Source organism: Pogoniulus pusillus, chromosome 31, assembly GCF_015220805.1.
Source record: "Pogoniulus pusillus isolate bPogPus1 chromosome 31, bPogPus1.pri, whole genome shotgun sequence".
Taxonomy (NCBI): domain Eukaryota; kingdom Metazoa; phylum Chordata; class Aves; order Piciformes; family Lybiidae; genus Pogoniulus; species Pogoniulus pusillus.
In genome coordinates this window covers 2,941,100-2,968,697 of record NC_087294.1, presented here as the reverse complement: position 1 = coordinate 2,968,697, position 27,598 = coordinate 2,941,100, and the positions used below count along the sequence as shown (strand labels likewise).

Sequence of the window (27,598 nt, the reverse complement as noted above, 5' to 3'; positions counted from 1 at the left end):
AGCTTTTTTACAAAGAACTGCTTTATACCTTCTTTATAGTTGGGGCTGTTTCGGTAGCAGGAAGGGACATGACTTGTTCAAAGTCACCAACACACCTGTATTCATAGAACCATAGAATCAACCAGGTTGGAAGAGACCTCAAAGTTCATCCAGTCCAACCTAGCACCCAGCCCTAGCCAGTCAACCAGACCAGGGCACCAGGTGCCTCATCCAGGCTTTTCTTGAACACCTCCAGGGATGGTGACTCCACCACCTCCCTGGGCAGCCCATTCCAATGCCAATCACTCTCTCTGACAACAACTTCCTCCTAACATCCAGCCTAGACCTCCCCCGGCACAACTTGAGACTGTGTCCCCTTGTTCTGTTGCTGTTTGCCTGGCAGAAGAGACCAACCCCACCTGACTACAGCCTCCCTTCAGGTAGTTGTAGACAGCAATGAGGTCCCCCCTGAGCCTCCTCTTCTCCAGGCTGCACACTCCCAGCTCCCTCAGCCTCTCCTCATACCAGGCCCCTCACCAGCTTTGTCGCCCTTCTCTGGACACCTTCCAGCACCTCAACATCTCTCTTGAATTGAGGGGCCCAGAACTGGACACAGCACTCAAGGTGTGGCCTGAGCAGTGCTGAGTACAGGGGAAGAATAACCTCCCTTGTCCTACTGGCCACACTGCTCCTGATGCAGGCCAGGATGCCATTGGCTCTCTTGGCCACCTGGGCACACTGCTGGCTCATCTTCAGCCTACTGTCTACCAGCACCCCCAGGTCCCTTTCCTCCTGGCTGCTCTCCAGCCACTCAGTCCCCAGCCTGTAGTGCTGCTTGGGGTTGTAGAACCCTGCACTTGGCCTTGTTCAATCTCATCCCCTTGGCCTCTGCCCACCCATCCAGCCTGGCCAGGTCCCTCTGCAGGGCTCTCCTACCTTCCAACAGATCAACACCTGCTCCTACCTTGGTGCCATCTGCAAACTTACTGCTGCTGGACTCAATCCCCTCCTCCAGATCATCAATAAAGATATTGAACAGGACTGGGCCCAGCACTGATCCCTGGGGCACACCACTAGTGCCAGCTGCCAACTGGATGTGGCACCATTCAACACCACTCTCTGGGCTCTGCTATCCAGCCAGTTCTTGACCCAGCACAGAGTGAATCTGTCCAAGCCATGAGCTGCCAGCTTTGCCAGGAGCTCGTTGTGGCAGATGGCGTTAAAAGCTTTGCTGAAGTCCAGGTAGACTACATCCACAGCCTGCCCCACATTCACCAGGTGGGTAACCTGATCATAAAAGGAGATCAGGTTGGTCAGGCAGGACCAGTTTTATAGCAAAGAACCAAACACTTAAATTCCTTTCCAGAGCTTCATTATCCCAGAAATGCATGAACTACTAGAAAATAAACTTCACTTTTAGGGCTCTGATAGGATTGTTTACAAACTGCTTGTATTTTAGATGAGGTAGATCAAAGACATTCAGACTTCATAATGCAAACACATACAATAGGAGGGTGGAATTCAGATTCTGTTTTTTCCCTTTGTATACACTGCTCATAAGCATGAATCATGGCAGCTGATGATCAGGATAAGCGATTTAAACTGCTACGACTGCCTACACTTTGATCCCTTGATAACAGGTCTCTGAATTCTTAGGCAGAATTGCTATATGCTTCTGAGTTTGCTGCTTTTAAATCAGAACTCCCAAAGACAACATTCTCAGCACTTGCTGTTAGCTGTTCATTTTCCTTCAGCTCTACACGCATACAGAACTTTGAAAAGGGCAACCTGTGAGCAAGTTGTTATTTTCTCTCCTCCAGTTGCAGATAGGCTAGGAAATTATTAAGTTTGATCATTTCCATACTCATTAACTTAGCAGTACATTTACTGAAAGGCAAATCCTTTGGATGCAATTTAAAAAAAAAAAAAAGAATAAAAAAGAAAAAAGCCTAAAAACTCACCCAGTAAATTCCTCTTCCTCCTCACAACAGATCTTATTTTCCCTCTTGCACTTTGTGACACCCATACATTTCTTGCAGCACACCTACTTGCTTGATTACTCTGAGCCATCAATGTGTGCTGTAAGCACAGCACTGTCCTGGAGTCCTGTATAACCCCAAAATTCCTCTCCCTCTGTGGTGTGAATGGGAGAGGAAAGGCACAAAAAACCTGGTTCCCCTCCCTGCCCTGCAGGTGTGAAGGAGGGGAGCAAAGGGCCCTTCCAGCATGAGGGGTGCCTGCGCTGGAATGGGGCTGGGCATTGGCTGTGCTCTTCACACCTAAGCAGTGCTAACTCTGCTCTTTGTCTAGGAAGAGTATAAATATTGGGGTACTTCCCACCTTGGGGTGCCTGCCTTAGAGTTCTCCCCAGCCTGGATAGCTCCTGCAGAAAGAGTCCCCTGGTGCTGCGAAGGATGAGCCCCTGAGGGACAGGACCGTCCCTGCTTTGGACACTTCCCACCATAAGCATCCTTTGTGCAAGCTAACGAGCCTCAGATGTCCTTTGAAAGAGAGTGAGCTGACAGGCATCGGGACCTACCTTGCTCTCAGACAGCCTAACTCACCTGTGAGTAATAAACTTTTGGCTCTGCCTGATTAATAGTGGGGGATGCTATGTTTAGTAGCTTAGCCTTTCCATCTCCTAACTTCTAAAATAGTCAAATTTATCTATGGTATCCTTGTAAGATCTTCTCAATCAAACCAAACCTGCTAATTAAAACTAGATTAATTTCTGTATATAGCTTTGGGGGCAGGTTTCAGGAAAATAAAATAATTCTATTTTTAGATATATTCCTGACTTGGCCACATTCATTCCCTGCCTCCAGAACAAGCACTGAGCACAGCAATCACACCATAGCCCACTAGCAGCAACCTCTTTTAGGGGATTGCCATCCCACAGGGCTCTTTCACAGCAGAAGCAGGCAGGGAAGATGGGAATGGACATGCCAAATCCAGAAGGAGTGTGTACTGTGTGGAGTGGGCAAGGTGAAAAACTACCTAAAAAAAGAGAGAGACTCAGGGCCTTAGGGCTTGCCCTGCTGCTGCTGTTTCTTTGGCCTCCTCTGTCCCAGAGTGCCCACTTTTCCTTATAAATGCTCCAGTATGGAACGTTTGCCTCTCCCTCTACGTTGCCACCTAAAGCGTCACTGTTTAAAGCCGGGGTAAGCTGATTTAAAAATGTTCATTTCCAGTGCAAGGAAGTGCATGCCTGTGACAGGGAACTGAGTGCCAGGGATTCCTGACCCCTACAGTTTGATTTCCCCCTGAGGAAGAGGTGTAATTGCTGCATTTCCTCAGTTTTAGTCCGCTTCAGTCTTTGACTTCCAAACATCCATCGTCACCTTCCGTGCCCTGAATTCCATACGAGTACCGAAACTGAGAAGTCAGACAACTCATGTTCCTGCTACAACATGATACATAAGGCCACACACGACCACCACCACCTCAATTCTGTGCTGCTTACACATATGCTCCAATTTAGGTGTGTAGGTAGACCATAGGCAAGGATTTCTCATTCCCTAAACCTGTTAGCATAAGCTAGCATGCATGAGAAGCTGCTGAGAGGCAACAGAAACAGCTGTTGCTGCCAAGCTGAAGGAACAATGCAGTGATTTACCTTTTAGTGTGACCCAGTACTGCTTCCACTTCCGCCGTGTAACCAGTTCCAGCTTCTTCTCCTTCTGCAGGGTCACCAGGGGTTTGAAGAACAGCCACCCTGCCTTGCGTACCACTCCTTGCTCCTTCTCATACAACAAATCCAGCTGTTCCAAGGAGCTCAGGGACTCGCCGCTGGAGTCCTCCGTCTCTGAGGAGGTGTCAGTGTTCTCCAGGTTCGTCCTGCTCATCTCCAGCTCCCTCATGAAATTCTCATATATGTTTTGCCTGAGGGCATCGCTGTTGACTGCATTGGTGGACTCGCTTCTCTGAGACAGGACGTGGCTGGAGCCAGGGGACCACAAAGTGGAGAGCTGTGATGGTGCCAGCGTGTCCGTGGTGAAATTGTCCACTCTGCCATCCAAGTATTCACTCCCATCTTTACACTTTGGCTCCTGTGCGAGAAAAGGGATTTGTTAGTGCTCAGTCGTGAGACACATTACATTTGGCATTTAAACTCGCTTTATGTTTAGCCAGTTCCTTCGTCAAGGACCACCTCTTTTTGCCATTGTATCACAGGCTTTGCCTCCGGAGACACTGACACAGTCAGTGCCACCACTCACAGTTTTCTCAGCAGAACCCCATTAAACCTTAACCATTATGTCTGCAAGCTTTGGCAACTCAGACACCTGTGAGCAATCTTCAAATTCACTAGTCAGTACTGAGGCTGCTGCTGGCTGAAACCTGAGGGACCCCAGGAGATAACTGCATCCTCTGGCTGAAACTCTGAAACTCAGGCACCACTGCTTACATGTCTGTTTGAGTACAGGCAGGAATAGTGCCACGAATTCCTTTATTACTACAGGCTTTTCAACACTTAGGTGACACTTCATTTGCGTGAGGTAGCAACTTTTCCTTTAGCACAGCAAGGCTAATTTTACCTCTGCTTTCTCTTCATCGCACAACCTGTGCTTAGCCACTACAAAACAAGGTCAAAAGTTGAGAGTATTTTAAGCTTGTTAGTATTGACCAACTGACAAAAAATCTAATCTAACAGAAGATGTGATTTAAAAAAAGAAAGCTGTGCCTGCTGACTGGCACGGATCCGGTCTCTGGGCTGCAGAGGTGTGTATTTTCTGACTTGCTGGAAACCCCCCAGGAGTTCGACTATCTCCTGAAGCACTGATGGGCCTTTCTCCTAATTGCATGGTGCAACTTCATCCCTTGTCTCGAGAGAGCTGGCCAATTTGGTTTTAAATACTTATGCCTGATAGTATGAATTAAACTTTGCCTTGTGATAGGGATGTTAATGTAGGCGCACTGCTTACTGAGGTGGGACTTTGTTGGCAGATTGGCCCTTTCCTTTCTTGAGCCTTTCCCAGTAACGCACTGACTGCTCCCAGCTCTCAGTGAGGGAGAGGGATTTTTGTACTACCCAAGACAGAGTTCCTTAGACTAACTTCACTGTTGAGAACTACACTATCTGTCATAAGAAACCATTTATGGTTTTCCCAACTCACATTTTGATGATGTTAAGAGAACTGAGATCTGAAAACATACAACACAAAAGGTTCTGCTGTTTTTTGCAGGAAAAGTGTGAGGGAAGAGAAAAAATAGCTACAAATAATTGAAAAAATGAAGTTATGCTTTCAAGTTCAGACTGCCTTCCTAAAAGCTTTGATTTTGCTCATAGACTTCTGTGTACAAATAAAGTAAATAAACCTTGGTCTCTTGTTAGCCACTCTTGCCAGCAGCTTTGAAAGCAACTACTTTGCTTCCCATTTGATGCCCTTCAAAACTGCAGTGGAAAAGCTGTGTCGTGTTTTGATAGCATCAGGACCTCCAGCGCACAGCCAAGAGCAACAGTGGGACTGCAAACCCTCCCAAGAGCTGCCAGATGAACCACTTCTCAAGCTGCAGGACACTGCTGGTCATGGCATCACAAAAAGCCAACTTGGACTAAACCCCTCTTTCTCTTACGGCACACTGAAGTCTGAGTCTAGCTTTTCAGGCCCTCATGTCTGGTGACAAGGTTCCAATTCTCCTGGTGATAGCACACCTATGGCACAGTGTAATCAACATTCTCCCAGAGTAACTCCCTAAACATCAATAATTTTGCTTTTTATATGGTAAAGGGAGAGAAATGAGGGTGTAGGGGATGCAAGGAAATAATCACGTGTGATGCGTTTAAGCATACAAAGCAACCATCCAATACGGATCACGCAACTGTGCTGGCCATCTGCAGTTCAGTGGGAAACTGGAAGCTTTCTTCATCCTCTCCTTAATTACTGTCACTGTACATGTGTGCCAAGATCCTGTATTTTAATTGTTTGACTATTCTCCAGGAATTTAGTAAGAATATGCATTTTTTCAGTCTCAAAACACTAGTAATACAAACAACACGGGACAGGTACACTAGGAATGTATCTGCTCTGAAGGGTCACTACTGCAATCACCAGCATTCATGGAAAGGGTAGGATACAACCTGTCCTTGAACAGCCACTAGTCACATCCTATGTCTTCTCCTTGTACAAGGAAAGGGTGGAAAAGTGGAGGTATCAGCATAGAGTTAATGGACACAGAATCCAAAATGAATATATACACTTCACCATGACAACATCACTTGCATTTTGGTTTGTTTTTTAAAGAATAGAAATGGCAGTCAGGCAATCCTTGCTAGTCTTTAGGGGAGATGTCACTGTAGCACTATTTGGTCATTCAACTCAAATTGCTGCTGGTGGTGGTATCCCTACCAGGTGACTTTCTCTTCATCTTTGTTGCATCTAATGATGACAGAACCTACCACTGTTTCTGCTCAGCTGCATTCAAGCATTTCCCTCAGTGTCTGAGATATACCCTGGCATAATTACAGATAATGCAAAAGATAAAGTGGCTAACTAAGATATCAGTCAAAGTGATGCATGCAATAATCAGCTGTTAGGAACACTGCAGGAAACAATCCAGCCTACTCAACTCATTAGGACACAAGTTGAAAGTGGAATACAATAGCAGTTTTCAAGCAAACATACCTTTAGTTTTACTTTACACTGCACTTCAGGACTCTTGCTTAGAAAGTCAGGAAATTCCAGAAGTTATTCCCATAAAGATGCTATCTACTTAATTGAAGAACCTATTTGCAGCACCTGTTTCTGGTGGCCAGATTCCTACTTTACACAGTGCTTGCTTAATTCCTCTATGTTATACACACTGAGTTTATACAAGCACCTTCAGCAGTGCAACAAGCTTGCCTAAATTCTGTTCACACCTCACATGCATCACATACCTTGCTGTTCACACATAGCATATTGCGATACAGCATCTCCCCAGTGTCATTTCATCAGGGACAAGCCTTACAGTATGCATACCCCTGATGCATCAGGGGAACATATTAAGACACCCTCACGCAACAAAAGCTGGGTCATGGCACAGAATGACTGCAAGTCCTGATGTGAGATCATTATTAGAAAAGCAAACCGAATTCCAGGATATATCAGATCAAGTCAGACATAAGGAAACATCCAAGTCACTGGATAGGGCACAGCCAAGGGCTTCTCTGGCATATCCTATACTAAAAGCTGTTATGGATCATTTAAAACAGGTGCAGAGTAAGGGTGCCAGAATGAAAAGGAAACAGATTTCCTATCTTAAGGCAGAAGACCAAAGAGAGTCTGCAGGGCTCCACAAATGCAGGCTGAGAAAAGATACCATTTCTCCCTTTAAATAAATCATAACAGACTGTAGAACAGGGAAGAATAACTAATGCAGAAGACAACACTGGCACTAGAACAAACTAGCCAAGACTGTATTTACTCTGAAAATTAGCAAGTGTCAGAGTAAGAGGGTTTGGAAATAGCCTTCAAGATGGAGAAAAGCCCATCTGATTTCAAGCTGCAAGTTGTTCATGAAGGGAATTAAACTGCCTTTCTACTGGCAAGGGCCTGGCCTCAATATTCTAAGACTTTGCTTCTTGGTCCTGCACCCCTATGAAGCAGGAGGTTTGGCTAATCTGTTTCCACTACAGCAGCTGGGGGGACCTAACCACCCAGCCAGCATCAGTACTTAGGCCCACTTACAGGGAAGCATTCCAGCTTTCACCTACGTTCGGACCAAGTGACTCACAGTTATCAGTAACATACTGAGAAAGGGACACATTGTTCAAGAGCAGAGCACGGAAGCTGCAAATGCCATGATGAACAACTCTACAGACAGGGACTAACCCATCTGACAGCCTGTAATCATGCACAGTACTTCTGCATTTTGAAGCCAAAGAACCTGAACAGGAGAATCATGTTAAACTACAACACAGCAGCCCCAAGAAGAGACATTATGTTGCTCAAAGCATGCAAGGTGAAAAGGAGCTGACCAAGTCCCACAAGGAAAGCATTTGCTACCCCTCTTATCCTGTCTGTCCCTGGACACTTGTCTGATAAAAATCAATGACTAACTATTTCCTATGCCTTTTTCTACAAAAACACCATCTTTGGAGCCAGGGCTTGTTTCCTTCTACCAGAATCAGATCCAACAATCTCACCAGCTAAACTTCCTTGCTGTGTCTGAAGTCAGTTCACTGCACAGTGAATTCAAAACAGCCACGAATGGTGCACCACAAATACCATTCTGAAAATGTCATAACTAAGTAATACATGGCAAAGGTCTGGGATGCAGAGATCATATGCAAAGCCTGACTGTAAAATCCAGAACAGTTGGAGGCCAAAATCAGTGAAGAATCCTGGCACAAGGTGGTGCAACTTTAAATGCCTTCTCTTTCACAGCTGAGTAAGAAGGTGAAAAGACAGCATCTGATAAAATATGCAAGCACCAACTCATAAAAGAAAAGACTTTCATTTTCCAAGTTCTGTAGCCCTTACCTAGGATTTAAGGTGGAAGACTTTAAGCTGACCTCACTCCTGAGCCTAAGGGTCCGTTAGGGATTTACATTGCAATGTTAAGCACGATACCTGTCTGAATGTCCAGCACAGGAGACAGCATTTGTGCCACACAGCACATGAAGTGTGTGTTATGGTCTACTGCTTAGCTGCTAATACACTGCAGAAGCAGGTGTTGCCTTCACCAGCTGCTCAATTCTGAAGTGGCCAGTACCACAGTGATGCTGAAAGGGAGCAGGTCCTTTATTAAGGGAAGCATGGTGCCCGTTCCTGTATGGGAAACACTGGGGGAGACTTTTAAATGAAATCAGTAAAAATCTAAACCCAGTCTCTGTCTTCCATCTTAGTTTGCAAAGTCATGCAGAAGGCCAGACACAGCCAGGCAGTTTAAGAGCCAATTCTGGGGCCTATACCTAGGGATAAGAATTTAACTCCTGACCATAGGCATCCTAAATTCCTATTAAAGGGATTAGGCTTAAATACTTCTAAAAAAAATCCTTTCCCTCCTTCTTGCCCTCCCTCCCATCTCCTTCTCCACATAACCATCTCCTAGAGAGCCAGATGGCAACTCAAGCTTTTCCATCTGGTGCACTAAGTTGACATGCAGAAAGGAGGAAGGTTCTCCATGTAATGCCTGCAGAGGAGGCAGAGGCAGAACATGCAGCTCTGGTCAATGCTACATAATTGCCCACCTTGCTAATGATGGATCAAGAGTGAAAACAGAGCGGTGAAGCCAATGACAGAAATAGGGAGTACTAAAAAAGATACTTAGAGTATCTTTCTTCTGCTGCTCCTCACACACTCGCTCCTTTAGATAATGTATGCCAATCCATACCATACATATTACATCTAGGCTAGCTTTTCACAGCTGAAATAAACAGAAAGCTTAAAAACTCCAAGTCACTTTCTAAGTCATGGAATCATTTCAAAAGCTAATTCACTGAGCTTAGGCTGCAGAGATTGAAGCTGTCCAAGAAGGTGACAAAATAGGAAGGGAAAATCTGCACATGTAAATGTGTCTTTTTTAACTGTTTACACTTCAGACAGCTTCAGGGATGCAGCAATTCTCAAAATTCCACACATTATTAAATGAGATTAGCAAGTAATTATCCTGTGAGAAAGACAAACGTGATGCAGCCACTACATTTATAAGAAGAATCTACAAAACAGGTCTCAAGCACATACCTGCAGCTTCCTTTTCTTCCTTGAGAGGCTTCCTGTCCAGTCACTGATGCGTCGCATTCGGTTTTTTAATGTATCCTTCTTGGATGAATCCTCACTGAGGGGCTTGGACTTTCTACACGGAAGTGTGTAGGAGGAGTAATGTGCAGGACTTCCCTGCTCTACCCTAGAAGGAACATCAATGTCTGAGGCAAATGAGACACGGTTGCTTAGGCTACCATGAGTATCAAGATACTCATCAGACAGCCTGATCCCAGGTGAAGGAGTGATTTCCAAATTTGTATCCTTATAGAGATCTCTGAGTGAGGAAAGAGATGAACTTTGGTTGAAGGACTTCTTATTGTCACTTGCTGGGAAACTGGCATGAATGCTTGTATCTGGAGTGCTCCTGGTCAAATATGGACCATCCAACTCATTGATATCCCCAGCATTTCCCCACAGAGAGTCATACCACGAAGACTCAGAGCTGAGAGAGCTTCCTTTACTAGATCGAAGCTTTGAATCAGTAGGTGACAGACGATGGCTTGAAGAACAGTCTGCGCTGGAGTTCCTCCTGACATCGAGCAGGTTATTTGGCTTAGATTCCAAGGCAGGAGAATACCTCAGCAACTGGACCGGTCCACTGGACTCCTCGGTCAGTACCTTGCTGTTGCTGCTGTTGTGGAACTCAACCCTCAAACAACCATCCAGCTTCCCCAGTGTTTTAATGAGAACTTTAGGACTCCTCCTGTCCTCTGATGGGGAGGTTGGTGCAAGACTCTCATTCTTTCCATAGCAATTTAAAATGTGCCCGTTGCACTCTCGAGAGGCAGCATGATTACTTCCAGCTTGAAGGCCAATATAGTGGAAGCCGTTCTCAGGCAAAAAGACCGCATTATTTTCTTGGCAGTAGTCCCCTGAGGTGTTTGTCCTGTGCTTGGCATGGGCACTGCTTTTAGAGACTGTGTCGCTGAGTCTAGATGAATAAGGCTGACTACTCTTGAAGTGAGAAAGGCAGCTTCTGGCAAGGGATCTCGATTTGTAGTTTGAGCCACTACTGGTGTGCCCCCATCCATGCACAGAGCAAGACTTTTCATCTTTAGCATGAATGCTGCGAATTTTCAGAGAGCAAGGCTTCTGCTTGGCAGCAGCTGTAGAAGCAGCATGATTTTTTGATCCCTGAAGACTGTATTGACTTTCTGAATTCCCCATTTTCAACTAAATTAAGAAAAGTTTCATTAGAAACAATGGCTAGAAGACAAAGCGAAAATTAACAGCCTGGTTTTGCCCTCTGCACAGGAAAGTGCCTTTTGAAAAAGATTATATGAAGCAATTGTTTCCAAAAAGCCATTAAATAGCCATTTACAATATTAAATTCATAACCAAGCTTATTTTAGGGGCAGGCTAGAAGAGCCTATTCTCTCTAGGGTTCTTCACCCCTCTGTTATAAAGCTGGAATCTGGCTCCATTGAAAATATGTCAACACCTTTCTCCACCCACACCCCTGGCAACATCCTTTTCTTAAAGCTTCCAAAATCTCTGGCTCCCATGAACAATGGCATAATGAAAGGGAGACAGCAAGATAATGATAACTTAGATGTAAAGTGAACTGCACTTTCTGAGAAATCTCCTCTGCCAGGAGACAAGCCCACTACAGTTTCAGCTTGACTGGTTTCTGTGCAACCAAGTGTTGCCTTAATAAACTGTTAAACAAACCTCAATTTTGTGTTTAAATGGAGTCAATCCAGGAGGAGGAAAAAAAAAAAAAAAAGAAAGAGAAACCCAAGCCAAACAAACAAACAAAAAAAAAAACCCAAACAAAAAATAACTCAGGTAGTGAAGAGTCTCATCTTCCATTACAATACAAACCTGTTCATACGGCACGGCAAGGTTTGACAGTTCGCTTAGTAAAACACACTTCAGCTTTTTACTGAACTCACAGTGAATAGCACATACTGGAGCAGTCAAATTGCCCCAGTGAGATGACTGAAGGTTTTGGACATAACATAAAGTGTACCCCAAAGTAAAAAAAAGATTGATCTGTTCTTTTTGTAACTTGGAGTGAATCTTCACTACTTGTAATTTACAGAAACATCAAAATGCTTTTTCCATTGGCGCTGTGCTTCCTTGTAAATTGGATTTCAGACGATCACGCTTAGAAAACACATTGCAGCCTCATTACAGTTTTGTCAATATAAACCATTGTGGAAGCACAGTCTATGTATTTCAGCATTCCTACTTCTGGCCCTTTTCTAGAACTTCTAGAATAAAAGCACAGTGTAAAACCAAGATCAGACCTGTAGGATCACTCTTAAACACGGGTACGGTCAGCAGTCAGCATGCGCTGCATTGTCCTCGTGGCCAGCCGCTACGCCTGATAAAACCAGAACAGAGCTGCATTCAGCCTTCCTAGAAACACCACAAAGACAAAAAAAGAGCTGTCAGTCAAATGGAACTTAGCTTTTACTCCAGACTTTATGCAAAATTAATTAAAATCAGACAGAAGTCACAAATGGAGAAGAGAGGTCTGGTTAAGGAGATTCCTTGACTTTAGATCTGCAGTTTTATAAACATATTCTAACAGCTGACATTGAATTACTGCAATTAAGTCACTGTTTGGTTAAGTGGTTTATTTTCTGTCTTTATCCCCTTTCACTAACAAGATAGGGCAAACTTTGAGCCTCCTCCAGCTTTCTTTTTGGAAGACCAGTTACAGATGGCAGGACTGTGCAGTGATCCATTACAATGTGGGCCAAATTGATCAATGTCTCACCGCATCTGTTTATCCTTCCCCATGCCTGGATTCCAACTATGACCCTTTCAGTGAAAGAACACTGTGCAATTCACTCTGCCAACCATCCAGCAACTTCCCTTGTTTAAGCTTGGTCTGATTTCAAGTTTATCTGCCAGTAAAACAAGAAAAAAGCAGCACCAAGCACTGCACAGACCCAAAAGTAACAACATCCAGGCTCTTCCTGACCATCTGAGTGTATCAACTCTTCAGTTGCACAAAAAGGCTGCAACTCCAAACAAAAGGACAGAAGCTGAATCTCACAGAACACAACAGCAGTTTAGGCATTGGAACGCTCAGTAGAAAAGAAGCTCTCTAAGATCATAGGTTCAGGTTTGGGAATATGCATTTTAGCTAGAAACCATTCTTCCTGCATAAATTCATTGGTTACTCTTCATCATTTTCAACTGAATAACTACTTCATTTGGACCAGCAGAGTTTTACTCTTTATGACTTCTTTTGTGGCTATTTAATATGTAAGAACCTTGACGATATGTAATGTGGGTATTTTGCTAACCTTACAAAAACAAAGGTAAAGGCCACAAAATAGAAATAAAAAGAGTCTCAACAGCAACCCTAGGGGAAAAAAAAAGCTTAGCAAATAAGTGACTTGAGAGAAACACATCCTTCTGGACCCTGTTAGAGATGCTAGAGACTTATAAACACAAATTCATTATTTTTATGACGAAGATATTTGGTCATAAAAGACAGATAAGGCACACAAATCTCACTCCAATTAAAAAAAAATACAAATAAGATCTATGTAACTTGCTTATTTCCTAAAACAATTTGGAAAGCTCCTATTTAGAACCCTCTTGCCTTGCAGGTTTCATTTGCCTATGCTGCCAAGTGTAAACAGTTTTTCAAATGTCACATGCAACACAGATTGAACAAAAGACATTTGATTTAAGGTAAACAGCAGACAACACACAAAATTCCTAAGCTCCAAGCTGCTGACCAAATTTTGAGCCTCCAGCAAAAACTGCCTTGCTTGATCCAAGAGGCACAGACCACAAACAAGCAACAAGTTTACATTCAGAATTCTTCATCTGGGAGCAGAAAGTACATTCAACAAGGGGGCTTTGAAGGGCTTCTATCTATTCATAAGGGAACAGTGAACACAATTTGTCTAAAGAAACAGGCAAAAAGACCATCTGGTCTCCATAGTGATTGTGCAATGGTTAGGTAATCCTTTTAACAGAGTGGGTAGTAAGCAAGCTGCTGTCACGAACCTCAGAAGATAGACATTCAATTCACGAAGGCTTGAGCTGCTGCTGCAGGGTCCATTGTACATGTCTGATCCAATATACAGGGCACATAATGGGTGAATGAATAAATTTATCTCAGGCTATAATATCTACAAAGTAGTGTCTCAGTGTGTCCAGGAATAAGTTAGCAGTACTAACAGTCAGTAAATCCCATAGCAATGGCCCTGAAGGATGTTTCTCGGTGTGCTGGATGTTCAGAGAGCTGCGGCTGTAGGCTAAACATTTGTGCACACCTCGATAACCAACTGCCGCGTCTGTGAGGCTGCACAAAGACAGCCATCCTGAAAATCAGCTGTGATGCCTTCCTCTTGCATCACACTCATGTGGAGTGATTTGCCTTCCGCTGATTATGGAGAGGGTGGGAACAGAGCAAGCCAGTTTGTGCCCAAAGACAGCATGACACCGGGGCAGGGCGACAGTCACGGGCAAGCTTCGGCTGCACTCGCTCAAAACGTGGTTTATGCTGTCTGAACTGTGGAAGCACTAAAAATTACAGTGTAGGGAGCAGAGTGCAGCTTCCCCTATATTTCCGTGTAAACATGAGGAAGCATTTTTTCCCTGTGAGGGTGACAGAAGACTGGCACAGGCTGCTCAGGGGTGTGGCAGAGTCTCTTTCTCTGGAGGTATTCAAGACCCTCCTGGGTGTTTACCTGTGTGATCTGGTATAGGTGATCCTGCACTAGCAGGGGAGGGTTGCACTAGATGATCTTTTCAGCTCCCTTCCAGCCCCTAACCCTCTGTGATTCTCACAGCAGCCTACCATCGTGCTTCTTCCCCCTTACTATGCACAGGGATGAATACTTCTCGTGAGGAAACCCACTTTCTATTAATATTTTCTGCAATTACAACCAGCACATTTAGAAAGCAGTTCCCTGAGCCTGAAGGTTATGAGTTTATTTTCTTACAATTATACCCACGTTCCCTAAAAAAAGAACATTTTAATCTTCACTCTGGTTCCCCTTGACACATTCAAAAAACACAGCTATGCAAACATACTAATTTGGGAGCCTCACCATCCCCACCACACCCAATAATTAACACAAATCATAACCCCAGAGCTAAAATCGTATTTTCCCCACCTTGGGATTTCTCTACATAAAGTTGCCCTAGACTTTTTTGGCTCTGAAAGGCAAACACATGAGCTCAGGAGCTGTTCTGGAGAATTGCCTGCCACCTCTATTCAGCAGCTACACTGCTTTATAAGTGCCTTTCTGAAGATTACTGTGAGCACAGGTACAAGTAGTGATGTGCAATCACACAAATGCTTTCCGCTCCAGTCTTCATCTCTCAAGATAAAGGTTTACAAAGCTTGACTCACTAACCATATTACAAGAAAAACAAAAACATAACAATGATATTCCAGTAGTAGGTTTGCTTTTAAGATACCATAAGAAATGACTGTATCATGAATGACTGAGAGATCTGATTCAAGGGAGACAAGTTCCTGTGCTGGTCTCATCAGCTACAGCAGGAACACACACCAAATGTGATTTTACCACTGCCAACCATATCTTCTTACAGTACAATCACACCAACCAAGCTGAGACTCTTTAAAACTGCAGGTCAGAAAACAGCAAGCTCTGAACTGACATTATGGCGAGCAGAGAGCTGTAAGTAGAATGAATGCTCCACAACTACAGCCAGCATTGGGCAACGGCCATGTATCAGTTATAAAAAGGCAAAAGATTGTCACAGCAGCCTCCTAGGGAGGTTCAGCAGATTTCTGTGACTGGGACTGACAATTTTGCCACCTGTGATGTTGCAACAGATTAACTAATGTTAATATTCTAGAAATGTGAAGCTTCAGCTTGATTCAAACACACACACCAAGCTCTCTCTCCCAAATATTCTGATGCCTTCATCCCTCTGGATGGCCAGTGACAACGAACCTTTCCCAGCAGATGTATGAGAGCCCTGCAAAGTCCTGCTCTGGCAACTCTCATGGGGCATAGAACTACAGGTTGGAAATTTTAATTAAGTTTTAATCTACTTTGGGTTTTAACAGGAAAGTAGTAGAGAATGCTAGAATGTGAACCTACCCTCTCCTTCCTGCACAGCTGGGCATGGTTGGGTATGGGAAATTAATGAGGGAGGCAGGAGAGCTGAACACTGTACCTGGATTAAATGTGAACTTTCTTACTGGAAACAATTCACTGGATTTTTCAGAACTACGCACTTTGGTGGCATGCTTTCACAAATCAGAAGCACAGTTTTCATTCTTGCAATCTCAATCACATTCCTATGGCAGAAACATACCATAATAATTACGCCGTGCTATACTTGGCAGGATATTTTGCATTATATACCACTGTATTCAAGGAATGGATAACCAAAACACCACAAGTATGTTTTTTCTTTTTTAAACTAAAATAAGACTATTTTGCCTTAAAAATTCAATTTGAAGCCTAAGTTCTTCACTTGCTCATGAATCTCTAATCTAGAGTCACGGCATCTTGTATAAGAAACTGTTTGGTAGCTCACAGATCAAATTAAGACCAATAGTTTTTGGTAGCTCACAGATCAAATTAAGACCAATAGTTTTTGGTAGCTCACAGATCAAATGAAGACCAATAGTATTTGGTAGCTCACAGATCAAATGAAGACCAATAGTTTTTCTCGTTAAACACAAACTCATTATGATCCCAGACACATCTTTTCATTCTACACAGAGATTTCTAATTTCATAGTTAAAGCAAGAAGGCCACAATCTCCTTTTCTGGTTGTCTCTATGTTGTACCACAGATATCCCACATCACCATTACACATCCCATACCTGGGACACAGTTCCTTCTTTTACTCAACTCATTCTTCTGAGTCTGCCATTGGCAGCTTAATCAAATTATGCTTTAAAGCTTTTGAGTTAGTGCAGTATGGAAGGTAGAGTCAAGCCTAAAGATCCTTATCATATTACACCAGTGCTGTTACAATCAAATCTCTAGGGACTTATTTTTCTTTGGGAAAAAAAACAAATTTAACCATTTGTAAATGTTATTGAATTTATACACAATGGCTAAAGTGCACATCCATTTAAATAAAAGCCATTAAGCTTGTTAAAGAAAAAACAGGAATGCCAGCTCGCATCTTGGCTTAATGCAGTAGTTGCAGTAGTTAGATATGTCAAAGGGTCTGTTTCCTGCCCTTGAAGGGGAAATTAGCTCAGTAATCTGAAAGGTCTTTTCTTCTCCACCTACTCTTGTAAGCATACTGGCAGGTCCTGATGCAGATTAGGATGGTGCTTTCAAGGGATTTCAAGGCCTGGGGCCTTGAGCAGGGAGGATGATGCACATGAAAGGAGACAAAATGCCCTGAACAGCAAACCTCAATGCCAGCCTCCACGCCTGTCCTGGGCTGTACTCAAGTCTGCAAACTTCCTGCCTGAGCTTAGACTAACTTCTGTGGAGGTCTCTGTCCCAGTCCTTACTCATGAATACTACACAAGGCGAGACTGGAGCTTTCTGGTCAAACTGGGATTTCCAAATACCCATCAGGAACATCTATCCTTCTCCTCTCTTGTCTGCTTCAGCAGCAACCAGCTCATGCTGTCATAGAATCACTGAATTGTTTTTGACGGAAGAGACCTTTAAGATCATCAGGTCCAATCATTAACTCAGCACCGCCAGGTCACTGCTAAACCACGTCCCTAAGCACCACATCTACATACCTACCAAATACAATCACAGTCAGCACACAGCCATGGGGATATTCTCTCACACATCCCACCAAACACTAGGCGTCAAAACATCAGCTTTGGAGCGGGGAGGAGAAAGGTTATTTTTAGACTAAGACACACCATATCCCAAAACAGACCCACAGACCCATGAGAAGCAAATGGCCACAATCTCAGGCAGGATCATTAACCTATTCTGCCCTCAAAACTACTTTTTGATGTAACACCTTTAAGTCTACGGGGCCAACTCTTAACCCTTGGCACCAGAGGAAAAACTTCAACAACTACTGGTAGAGCACCATGCCTCAGGCTGAGCAACAAGGGCTGAGATATCTGCAGGACTCCTGGCCTGCCTACTCCACAAGCAGGAGGGAGAAACCACGCTGCATTTGGCATAGTCTTTTCTACTTCTCAGTTTACACATTCATAAACACCTGAGGGTGTCGATGCCAAAGTAAATGCTTTTCCACCTTTGGCCCTGGGACTTCCTGAAGAGGATAGAGGATCTGGGAGTCAGACACCAGAAATACATTTGAGGCACCGTCCCTCGGAAAATTAAAACCAGATCTTGACTTTTGCATGCCAGGAGCTCTACAGCAGCAACACAGCTTAGGGATTCCTTTCCTCTACCCCTGCAGCACCAGCATGTTACTCACACATTGTAATACAAAAGCACACTAAGGATAAGGCTTCCCCACTAGAACACTTGCTTTGTAGCTTCACAGCCACAGAGCACCCTATTCGGAGAGTTCTCCCCTCCATGGTATGCGGCTACCCTCTCCTGTTAAAGGTGATCAGATAAAGAAACTTCCACGCCTTGCCCCTAACAAGTGATTTGCTATACATTGCCTAATGTTCCAAATCGTCCAGCCCAAAGGGAAAGAAACACACCATTTCCAGAATGAAGTATGAAGTCACCAGTGCACAGATTTAACTTGGTGACCACATCAGGATCAAGTATAAACACCGTAGCAAGCTTTGGTTGCATTGCACAAGCAATTAATCAACCCCTCTTAAAAAAGACGTGGGGGAGGAAAAGTCACTTCTGCATTTCTTGGGCATTTCCGTCTTTGATGCTGTCTCTGTGCAGCAGAACGTAGCCTTCTCCTAACTTGTGTGCAATTTTCAAACCTATGGAGAAACAAAAAGCTATGGAGAAAGATCACAACTTGTGCAGGACCTGCCCCTGCCAGCGCAGAAACCCTGGTTTTCCACACCACTCGAGTTCAGCGACAGCACTAGTGCTGCCTGAAGCTTCTGCTCTGACAGTTCGCAAGCGTTGCTTAACGGGTACACTACTTACAGCAAGTCGCTTCAGTGAGAAGGGACAGACAAATATTCAGGGCGATTATTAACCACATTGTGTTACAAGAGTCACTTTGATGCTGTGGAAACTGTAGCACCCCCAAACACACCTTCTCAAACTTCTCCTCGAGAAAGCCCCAAACACTCAGCCCCATCTCAGCGGAGCCGTAAAACGATCCCAGTGGTGGGCTACTTCGCAACTCATGCAATTGAGTTTGACAGATGACCACCGAGAAGTGTTTTCTGGAGGACACCCACTCATCTCGGGTGCAGCTGGCCGCAGAGGAGGCAGCGCGGGGGCTGCAAGCCCAGGCACTGCGTCAGCCTTGCGCTGCCCTCCGCTTTCAGAGGCTTCCCAAGTCTTTCCCTACTTTTCTTTCGGCTCTCCGGATCCGGCAGCAGACAGCAAGCAGGGGACCGACTGCTCTCCCCCAGCATCTCCCTCCCCGACTCAGGTCCCCGTTCCCCATTCCCACTTACCTTCCCCAGGGCACCGGCCTCAGCCCGCCAGCCGCCCCATCTCCGCGGCAGCGGCAGGGAGGCGGACACGGAGACGCGGGCACTCCGCCCGCCCCGGGCACGCCAGGAAACTCTGCCTAACACTTCAGAACGCCCAGCCGTTGGGAACTAAAAACAGATCCTGCTCGAGTCGGATGGATGTATTTTTGTCTGCAGGCTACACACCCTCCTCCCGTTCAATTTTTTCCATTGGTGGAACGGCATGATGCAGACTTAACCAGAGGGTGGTTTTCCACGGGCTGCCTGAAACGATTAGGCGGGCCGGCTTGCCACGATGCCGGGCAGCCGCCAGGGAATACGCCGTGACTGGGCTCTTGTCTGACCCCGCATTCCTCAGTCGCCACGCTGCTTCCACATGAAAGCTGCTCCTAAGGCTGCTGAACGAGAGGGGTTTGTTTGCCTGAAGGTAGCTCCGGGGTCTCTTCCCCGCCCCCTCCGCCCCTTTGTTTTTGTCTTTTGTTATGGGGTTTTTTCCTTATGTCCCGTGTCCCGTCCCCCCCTTCTAAAATTTGCCAGAATTCCTAGCATCCTCGTTCAAGGCACCGTGGCAAAAAGAAGTAACTCCCCAAACCACAGCAGAAATCTGTACTTATGAAAGCCTGCTCTTAAGAGCGGCTCTCAGTGGAGTTTAACAGCTCTGTGTAACAGCATCATGCATACGACTTGTACAAACTCTGCTGCTCTCCTCCTTGCTACTTTTTTCCCCCAGGTTTATTATACTATCCTGCGGAGAGAATTAGTTGGGTTTTAGTGACTGAGCTCAGATGAAGCGAGTCTCTTCAGATGCAAATGACGGCCCAGAGTTTCAATACACTGAGCTGGGCTGTTATATCTGTAGTTAGGTGCCTGAACAATTGCTTTATTATCAGAAAAGCTCAACACTTCACTGGCTGCAGAAGCAGTTGGTGAACAAACTCAGCCAAAAGGCAGGGCACTTATTCAAATACTCTAATAAAATTTGAGGGTCACATACAAGTGTCAAGCGTGAAAATGCAGCCAAGTTGCACTGTAGGTGACATACGCAATCGAAAAGAAACACAGGGACATTATAAGGGAAATCATTAGTAACACACAAAAGCCCCAAATCAATCATAGAATCGACCAGGTTGGAAGAGACCTCCAAGACCATCCAGTCCAACCTAGCACCCAGCCCTAGCCAGTCATGTTCATGAAAAGGAAGCAACAATTTGCAATGTAACACAGGAATTGCCACCGAAAAATGGACTTCCATTTCACTGTGTTTGCTATGCTGTATCATCACAGCTGAAACTTCAGAACCCAGCAGTTTTGGAATGATTTGGAACAGAATTCTATTTCACCTCTGAAGCCCAGTTACAGTTGACTCCTTTACATGAAAACAACAATTTAAATCTCTTCTTGAACTTCACAGGTTGACAATATTAGCACTGCAAATGCTCTCCTCATCACAGCAAAGGTCAAATCCTTCTTTGAATTCTACTGAGCTCAATTAAATTTTCCATAAGCAGGCTCCACAGGTCAGTTTTTTGTAAAACACAAAAGAGCAGGACATGACTTATGCCTGTACTCCTAATTGTACACCTAGGTATACATCTGGGGGGCTTCCTATCTGCTTGTTCTGGTAACAACTCTGCCCTCTGTGAAAAGCACACCAGTTTTTTTCTGTTCCCAGTACAGTTATATTCTCTTCACTTACTGCTGCTGTGGTTCAACTATTTCAGTAACACACCAGATCCAAATCCTGGGACTATCACAGAGGCAATGACAGCTGAAGAGTCAAAGGGACTTTATGGACCAGGCATTTTCACACAGTTCAGCTGTGTCCCTCTCAGGTGATCCAGGCAGGACAGGGCAAGAGACAAAGCAGAAAACTAACCTTTCAGAAACACACTGCACTGTGACCAGTTCTGGGATCCCCAGCTCAAGAGGGACAGGGAACTACTGGAAAGGATTAAATCATTAGGGGACTGGAGCATCTCTCTTACAAGGAGAGACTGAGGCTCTTCAGCTTAGAAAAGAGAAGACAGAGAGGGGGGGACTTAAAAATGCATATAAATATCTAAAGGTTGCAGGTCATGAGGATGAGGCTGGGCTCCTTTCAGTGATGTTCTCTCCAAGAAGCAAGAGTTCACCTTTGGTCCTATCCCCCTTCTCACACAGAGTACTGCATTTCCCCTACAAGTCTTACCTCTTAGTTGATTAAATAAACTGTGCTCAAATGATTGCTTAGATAAGTTTACCAATCTAGAAGTCCTTCATCAGCAGCTATTTTGTTTAATTTATCCTTCTTAAAGATGAATGTTCAGAAGTAGAAAATCTATTCCCAAAGAAGCCTCTTCAGCACTCTGTTCAATAATAGTAATTCTTCCCTAACTCAATAGAAAAGACCTGGCCTGACACAACCTAGGATCCAGCTGAACACAATAGTGCCTTGCAATCTTCCAGCAGTCGGTAATAAAGCTGTCCATGTCCTTCTTCATTCGTTTTCAGAGGGTGACTCCCCAATGTCAACAGGCATTCTTCCTGTTAGTGCAAAGTACTCAACCTCGTACTTTCTCCTTCTACAAGTTCACTGCATTTTATCACTTCAGTCCTAGAGGTCATCCAGAAATTTACTACATCATTTCTGCATTACCCTGTATTTACTATCTCTTCTACTCTTTTTTTACATCATTTCTAAGGTACCCTGTATTTACTATCTCTTCTACTCTTTTTTTTACATCATTTCTAAGGTACCCTGTATTTACTGTGTTCTACTTCTTACCAGTAAGTTTCTCAGCAACACATTCCCACTTTCTGTGACAAGCCAAACTATACTCATTTAGTTTGGTCTCAAGAGTACAGTTTATACCCTCAAGGTTCTTAACATACTTAGCTGACTACGTTTAGCACACTGACAATACATGCTGAACACATACTTCACTGACTTCTGCTTGACACACAGGGAGCTTCAGCATCTTGTCTCAGTGTTGCTGCATGTCTTCCTCTGACCTTTCTGGGCTTCCTCCAACTTTGTTCTTTGAGGATCAGAAAGGCCAGGCTGACAGGGCTTAAGTATAGTCTAGCTCATGGGTTATGGCATGAGGATCCTTCTTTATTGCACACCCAAAATTGAGTCTCCATATCTACCTCATGCCTCTTTTCTCACCTGTTGTCTTGCTATTATCAACTTGGAACAACCTGATAATAAGCATCAATCTCTTATTACCACGTGAAGTATTTGTACACCTCACAATCTTCAAAGAATGTATGATCAGGCTATGGCTGAGAAGAAGGGTGCCATTATCCTAAGTTTCTAGAGAACTGCTGGGTAGGTCACACAGGAAATTAAAGAACATTTCAATATAGTAAGCAGAAGCTCCACAGCTTACGTTAATGCATGCCTCTGCCAGCTTAATAGCTCCTAGCATCTCTGCTTTGCAGTAAAAGCAAACTAATTTATTCAGAGGAAAGTCTTAATGGAATTAACAAGAAAAGTTGTGCCTTGGATAGTAGTTTGGCTGCATAAACACTCTAGATTAAAAATAGCTTATGAGGGCTGTACGTGTTTCTATACAATGTTTGGAAGTCAAGAACTTACTTTTATAGACGGAGATGAATGATGAAAATTAAAGGCAGCTTCTCACCCTATGTTTTACCTTATAAAAAATGTTTAGATTTTATCTTGAAAGTGCCAGGACATCTCATTGTCATCAGTGTTTTGTTTACTAAGCAATGGAAATGCACTAAGAAAAACACAGAATATGCACATGTGCCCAGCATTCGTGATAGGAAGGTGACACATTTCCTTCCCTAAACTCAGCCCACTTCTATAAGCACATGCCATTCCTATAAAATGTCTTTTCTTAGACACAGAATGGTAAGAGTTGGAAGGGACCTCTGAAAGCCATCTAGTTTAGCACTCCTGTAAATGCAGTAGTGCCTAGATTTGGTTGCACAAGTCCAAAGAGGTTTTGAAAGTCTCCAGAGAGAAAGACCTCAGATCCTCTCTAGGCAGCCTGTTCCAGTTTCTCCTTAAATTCAAGATAAACCTCCTGTGTTCTGGTTTGTTGTCCTATCATTAGCCACCACTGAAAGGAGCCCAGCCTCATCCTCATGACCTGCAACCTTTAGATATTTATATGCATTTTTAAGTCCCCCCTCTCTGTCTTCTCTTTTCTAAGCTGGAGAGCCTCAGTCTCTCCTTGTAAGAGAGATGCTCCAGTCCCCTAATGATTTAATCCTCTCCAGTAGTTCCCTGTCCCTCTTGAGCTGGGGATCCCAGAACTGGTCACAGTGCAGTGTGTTTCTGAAAGGTTAGTTTTCTGCTTTGTCTCTTGCCCTGTCCTGCCTGGATCACCTGACAGGGACACAGCTGAACTGTATGAAAATGCCTGGTCCATAAAGTCCCTTAGCCAATACTCAACAGACAAGCACTGGGTGGGTATGTGCAGAGAGATTTCAGTACTTGGCTAATCATGGCTTAACCACAGACAGGCAGATGTGTACAGAGACTTCCCAGCAGATCCTAAACACCTTTTCATGTTCTCAAAAACAGAACATAGGTAGGAATTAAAGATTTCAGAAGCAGGCAATTTGGTTTCTGAAATCAGAAACCTCTCAAGAACTCTCCTCTAGAGAGGAGCTCTCAAGAAACCTAGGAAGTTGTCCTATGGTACATGCAACTAAGCTGCTCAAAGATAATTACATGTTTTAGTCAACAAAACAGTATCTAGAGATGAGTTTTGAAGCCCTGCTGATTTCATGACTAAAACATCTGAATCATGCAACATCTGCTAGAGAAATATTCTCATTAAACTGCACTCAAGACCCATCCTTGGTATCTTTGGCCTTGAAAGGGAACTGTACAAGGAACACATCAGTCTCCCATTCAGTGAAACAGTAAAGCACATTAAATTCCTCTAGAAGGTGTCAGTTCAACTTGTGAGAACTTCTCACCTTTCTGCAAAGCTCTGCTTCCTAGTCTCATTTCTAAATGTTCATCAGATAGAAAAGGACAAAAATAATTGAGGTCATTCATGACTTAATTCTGATTCAGAGGAATTTGGGAAGAAAAGTAAACAGGAGCCTATACCATAAAGCACATTAAGGTCTTACACATTCCTTCTCACCAGCACTCCCAGACTCCAGCAGGCCATTTCACTCCCTGAATGACAGCATCAACACAAACCTAACGGCTCTGGATATAGGTCAGCAGAGAAGTTAAGCAATGAAAGATTATGCAGATTAGCACTATTTCACACTGCCAGCTATCAAAGAGACTTACAATGCTCTTAGTGACTATCACCTTCCTGTCAGAGGCTCCTATTCTCCCTATGAAATGATGTAATACAAGAGATTAAAGGGATTCTCTCCATCCCCACCTCCTGGTGGAGCAAACATATCCTTACACAGCTCAGAGGAAGAGAGGGGCTGCTGTCCAGGCACTCTCCACATGCAAATGGTTTTTCCAAGCATCCAAACCAGAGAGAACTCACTGACATTTAAGCCATGCAATCAACCATACTCGGTATTTAAAGCCAGAAGAATTTACTCCTGTCATTTCTGTGTTGTGTGACTCTTTAGCACTGCTCTAGGCATGGCCTTACTCCTTGTGTTTACAGTCTATTTTCAAGTGAGTTGAAGAGAACAGTTGGGGAATCAAAGTGTCTCTAGTTACTTTTCCATTAATTTCAAAGTCATTAAAGAAAGATAAAGCAAGATCACATGATAGCAACACAGGTGGTAGAAGCATTAGTGCAAAATGGGAAATCAATTAGGAGGCAAAAAGAGACAAATTAGGCAGCAAATCTGGATGACTGAACTCGCTGGATGTGAGAAATGTGGCCTGCAGTGATTGCTCAGTACTCCTGCACTGGGTCTGGGGGGCACAGAATTCATTTCCTTCCTAGCAGCCCCTGTGGTGCTGTGGTTTGGGTATGTGACAAAACTGGTGCTGATAACACACCAGTGTTTTCACTGCTGCTGAACAGGGCTGGTACCACCTCAAGGCTTGCTCTGTTTCTCACTCTGCCCTGCCAGCAAGCAGGCTGGGCAGGAGGCTAGGAGACAACACAGCTGACCCCACCTAAGCAAAGGGATATCCCACACACCACATATTATCATGCTCAGCAATAAAAAGGTATGGGTTCTTTGGCAAAGGTTGCTGTAGCAATATAGGAGACAAGAGAGATCAAGATGGGCCTCATGAGTAGTGGTAGCTATTGCTATAAAGAAGCCCTGCACAGCCTCAGAGGTTCACACTACTTAATAGTCTTTTTTTCTTCAGAACTAAGGGTAAAAGCTGATGCATAAGATCAAGGCCAGAACCCCTTCTGAGTATTTGCTACCTTCTATATCACTAGAGCAGAACTGACACATCTTTTTTGACAAGCATCCTACTACAGTGATAGACTTTTTCAACACACAAAGCACAGCAAGAAATTTCAGTTAATTAAGCAATTCATAGAATCATAGAATGGACCAGGTTGGAAGAGATCTCCAAGATCATCCAGTCCAACCTAGCACCCAGCCCTGTCACTAAGTGCCTCTTCCAGGCTTTTCTTGAACACCTCCAGGGACGGTGACTCCACCACCTCCCTGGGCAGCCCATTCCAATGCCAATCACTCTCTCTGACAACAACTTCCTCCTAACATCCAGCCTAGACCTCCCCCAGCACAACTTGAGACTGTGTCCCCTTGTTCTGTTGCTGCTTGCCTGGCAGAAGAGACCAAACCCCACTTGATTACATCCTCCCTTCAGGTAGTTGTAGACAGCAATGAGGTCCCCCCTGAGACTCCTCTTCTCCAGGCTAAACATCCTCAGCTCACTCAGCCTCTCCTCATAGGGTTTGTGTTCCAGGCTCCTCACCAGCTTTGTTGCCCTACTCTGGACACCTTCCAGCACCTCAACATCTCTCTTGAATTGAGGGGCCCAGAACTGGACACAGGACTCAAGGTGTGGCCTGACCAGTGCTGAGTACAGGGGAAGAATAACCTCCCTTGTCCTACTGGCCAGATTGGTCCTGATACAGGCTGGGATGCCACTGGCTCTCTTGGCCACCTGGGCACAACCAACTAGGTAAACCACATGTTCTGAGCTATAATTGAAAGTCACTTTACTACAACAGATAGGTGTAAAAATGCTTGAAATGTAGGACTTGCTTGACAGAAACACAAAGCTTGTTGAGTGCTGTGTCCAGTTCTGGGCCCCTCAATTCAAGAAAGATGTTGAGGTGCTGGAACATGTCCAGAGAAGGGCAACAAAGCTGGTGAGGGGCCTGGAGCACAAATCCTATGAGGAGAGGCTGAGGGAGATGGGGCCTGTTTAGCCTAGAGAAGAGGAGGTTCACGGGTGATCTTATTACTGTCTACAACTACCTTAAGGGAGGCTGTAGCCAGGTGGGGGGTGGCCTCTTCTCCCAGGCAACCAGCAATAGAACAAGGGGACATAGTCTCAAGTTGTGCCAGGGTAGGTATAGGTTGGATGTTAGGAAGAAGTTCTTCACAGAGAGAGTGATTGGCATTGGAATGGGCTGCCCAGGGAGGTGGTGGAGGCACTGTCCCTGGGGGTCTTCAAGAAAAGCCTGGATGAGGCACTTAGTGCCATGGTCTGGTTGATTGGATAGGGCTGGGTGCTAGGTTGGACTGGATGATCTTGGAGGTCTCTTCCAACCTGGTTGATTCTATGATTCTAAAGCTATAACTGGAAGGAATGTCACTAAACTATCAGTGGAAACGATTTTTTGAATGCACTAGATTAAGAAATAAGAAATGGAACCACACCATGTTTTTACAAGCATGCCTATTAAACAGGGCAAAGTGTTTTAAGGTCCAGCCATTTGTCACAAGAATATAGCAGGAGATCTTACAGCACAAATATTTATAAAGCACAGGCATTAGTTCACAATGCATTACTACCATAGCTTGTTCTGTTAACCGATCCAACAGACCAGCTAATTGCTTGTGCAAGGCTGTTTGCTATCACCCGTTCAAGACAGAAGTGCAGACAGTTGCCAGGGAGCAGCAAACTTTAAGGGGCTGCTTACTTTACCAAACATATTAAATACTTTTTCATTATAATACTGATCCTTGGTTCATCAGTTAACTCAGAAAAAGCTGCAAACATAAATAAACATGATAGGTTCCTGCCTGGTGAATGTGGGGCAGGCTGTGGATGGAGTCTACCTGGACTTCAGCAAAGCCTTTGACACTGTCTGCCACAAGAAGCTCCTGGACAAGCTGTCAGCTCATGGTTTGGACAGTTTCACTCTGTGATGGGTCAAGAACTGGCTGGATGGCAGAGCCCAGAGAGTGGTGGTGAATGGTGCCACATCCAGTTGGCAGCTGGCACTAGTGGTGTGCCCCAAGGATCAGTGCTGGGCCCAGTCCTGTTCAGCATCTTTATTGATGATCTGGAGGAGGGGATTGAGTACAGCAGCAGTAAGTTTGCAGATGACACCAAGGCAGG

The 27,598-nt window shown here is 44.4% G+C and overlaps 1 protein-coding gene across 5 annotated transcripts in view; it reads right to left on the bottom strand.

Annotated features, from left to right (window-relative positions):
- TIAM2 (TIAM Rac1 associated GEF 2) overlaps positions 1-27,598 on the bottom strand; it is a 188,922-nt gene that overhangs the window by 111,691 nt on the left and 49,633 nt on the right. For all 5 annotated transcript variants that reach the window (XM_064169196.1, XM_064169195.1, XM_064169198.1 and 2 more), the window contains exons 2-4: positions 11,918-12,029; positions 9,645-10,838; positions 3,596-4,028 (exon numbers count right to left, since the gene is read on the bottom strand). In XM_064169196.1, coding sequence (XP_064025266.1) covers positions 3,596-4,028; positions 9,645-10,832 — 1,621 coding nt within the window. In that variant the 5' untranslated portion in view covers positions 10,833-10,838; positions 11,918-12,029. The remainder of the gene's footprint in view (positions 1-3,595; positions 4,029-9,644; positions 10,839-11,917; positions 12,030-27,598) is intronic.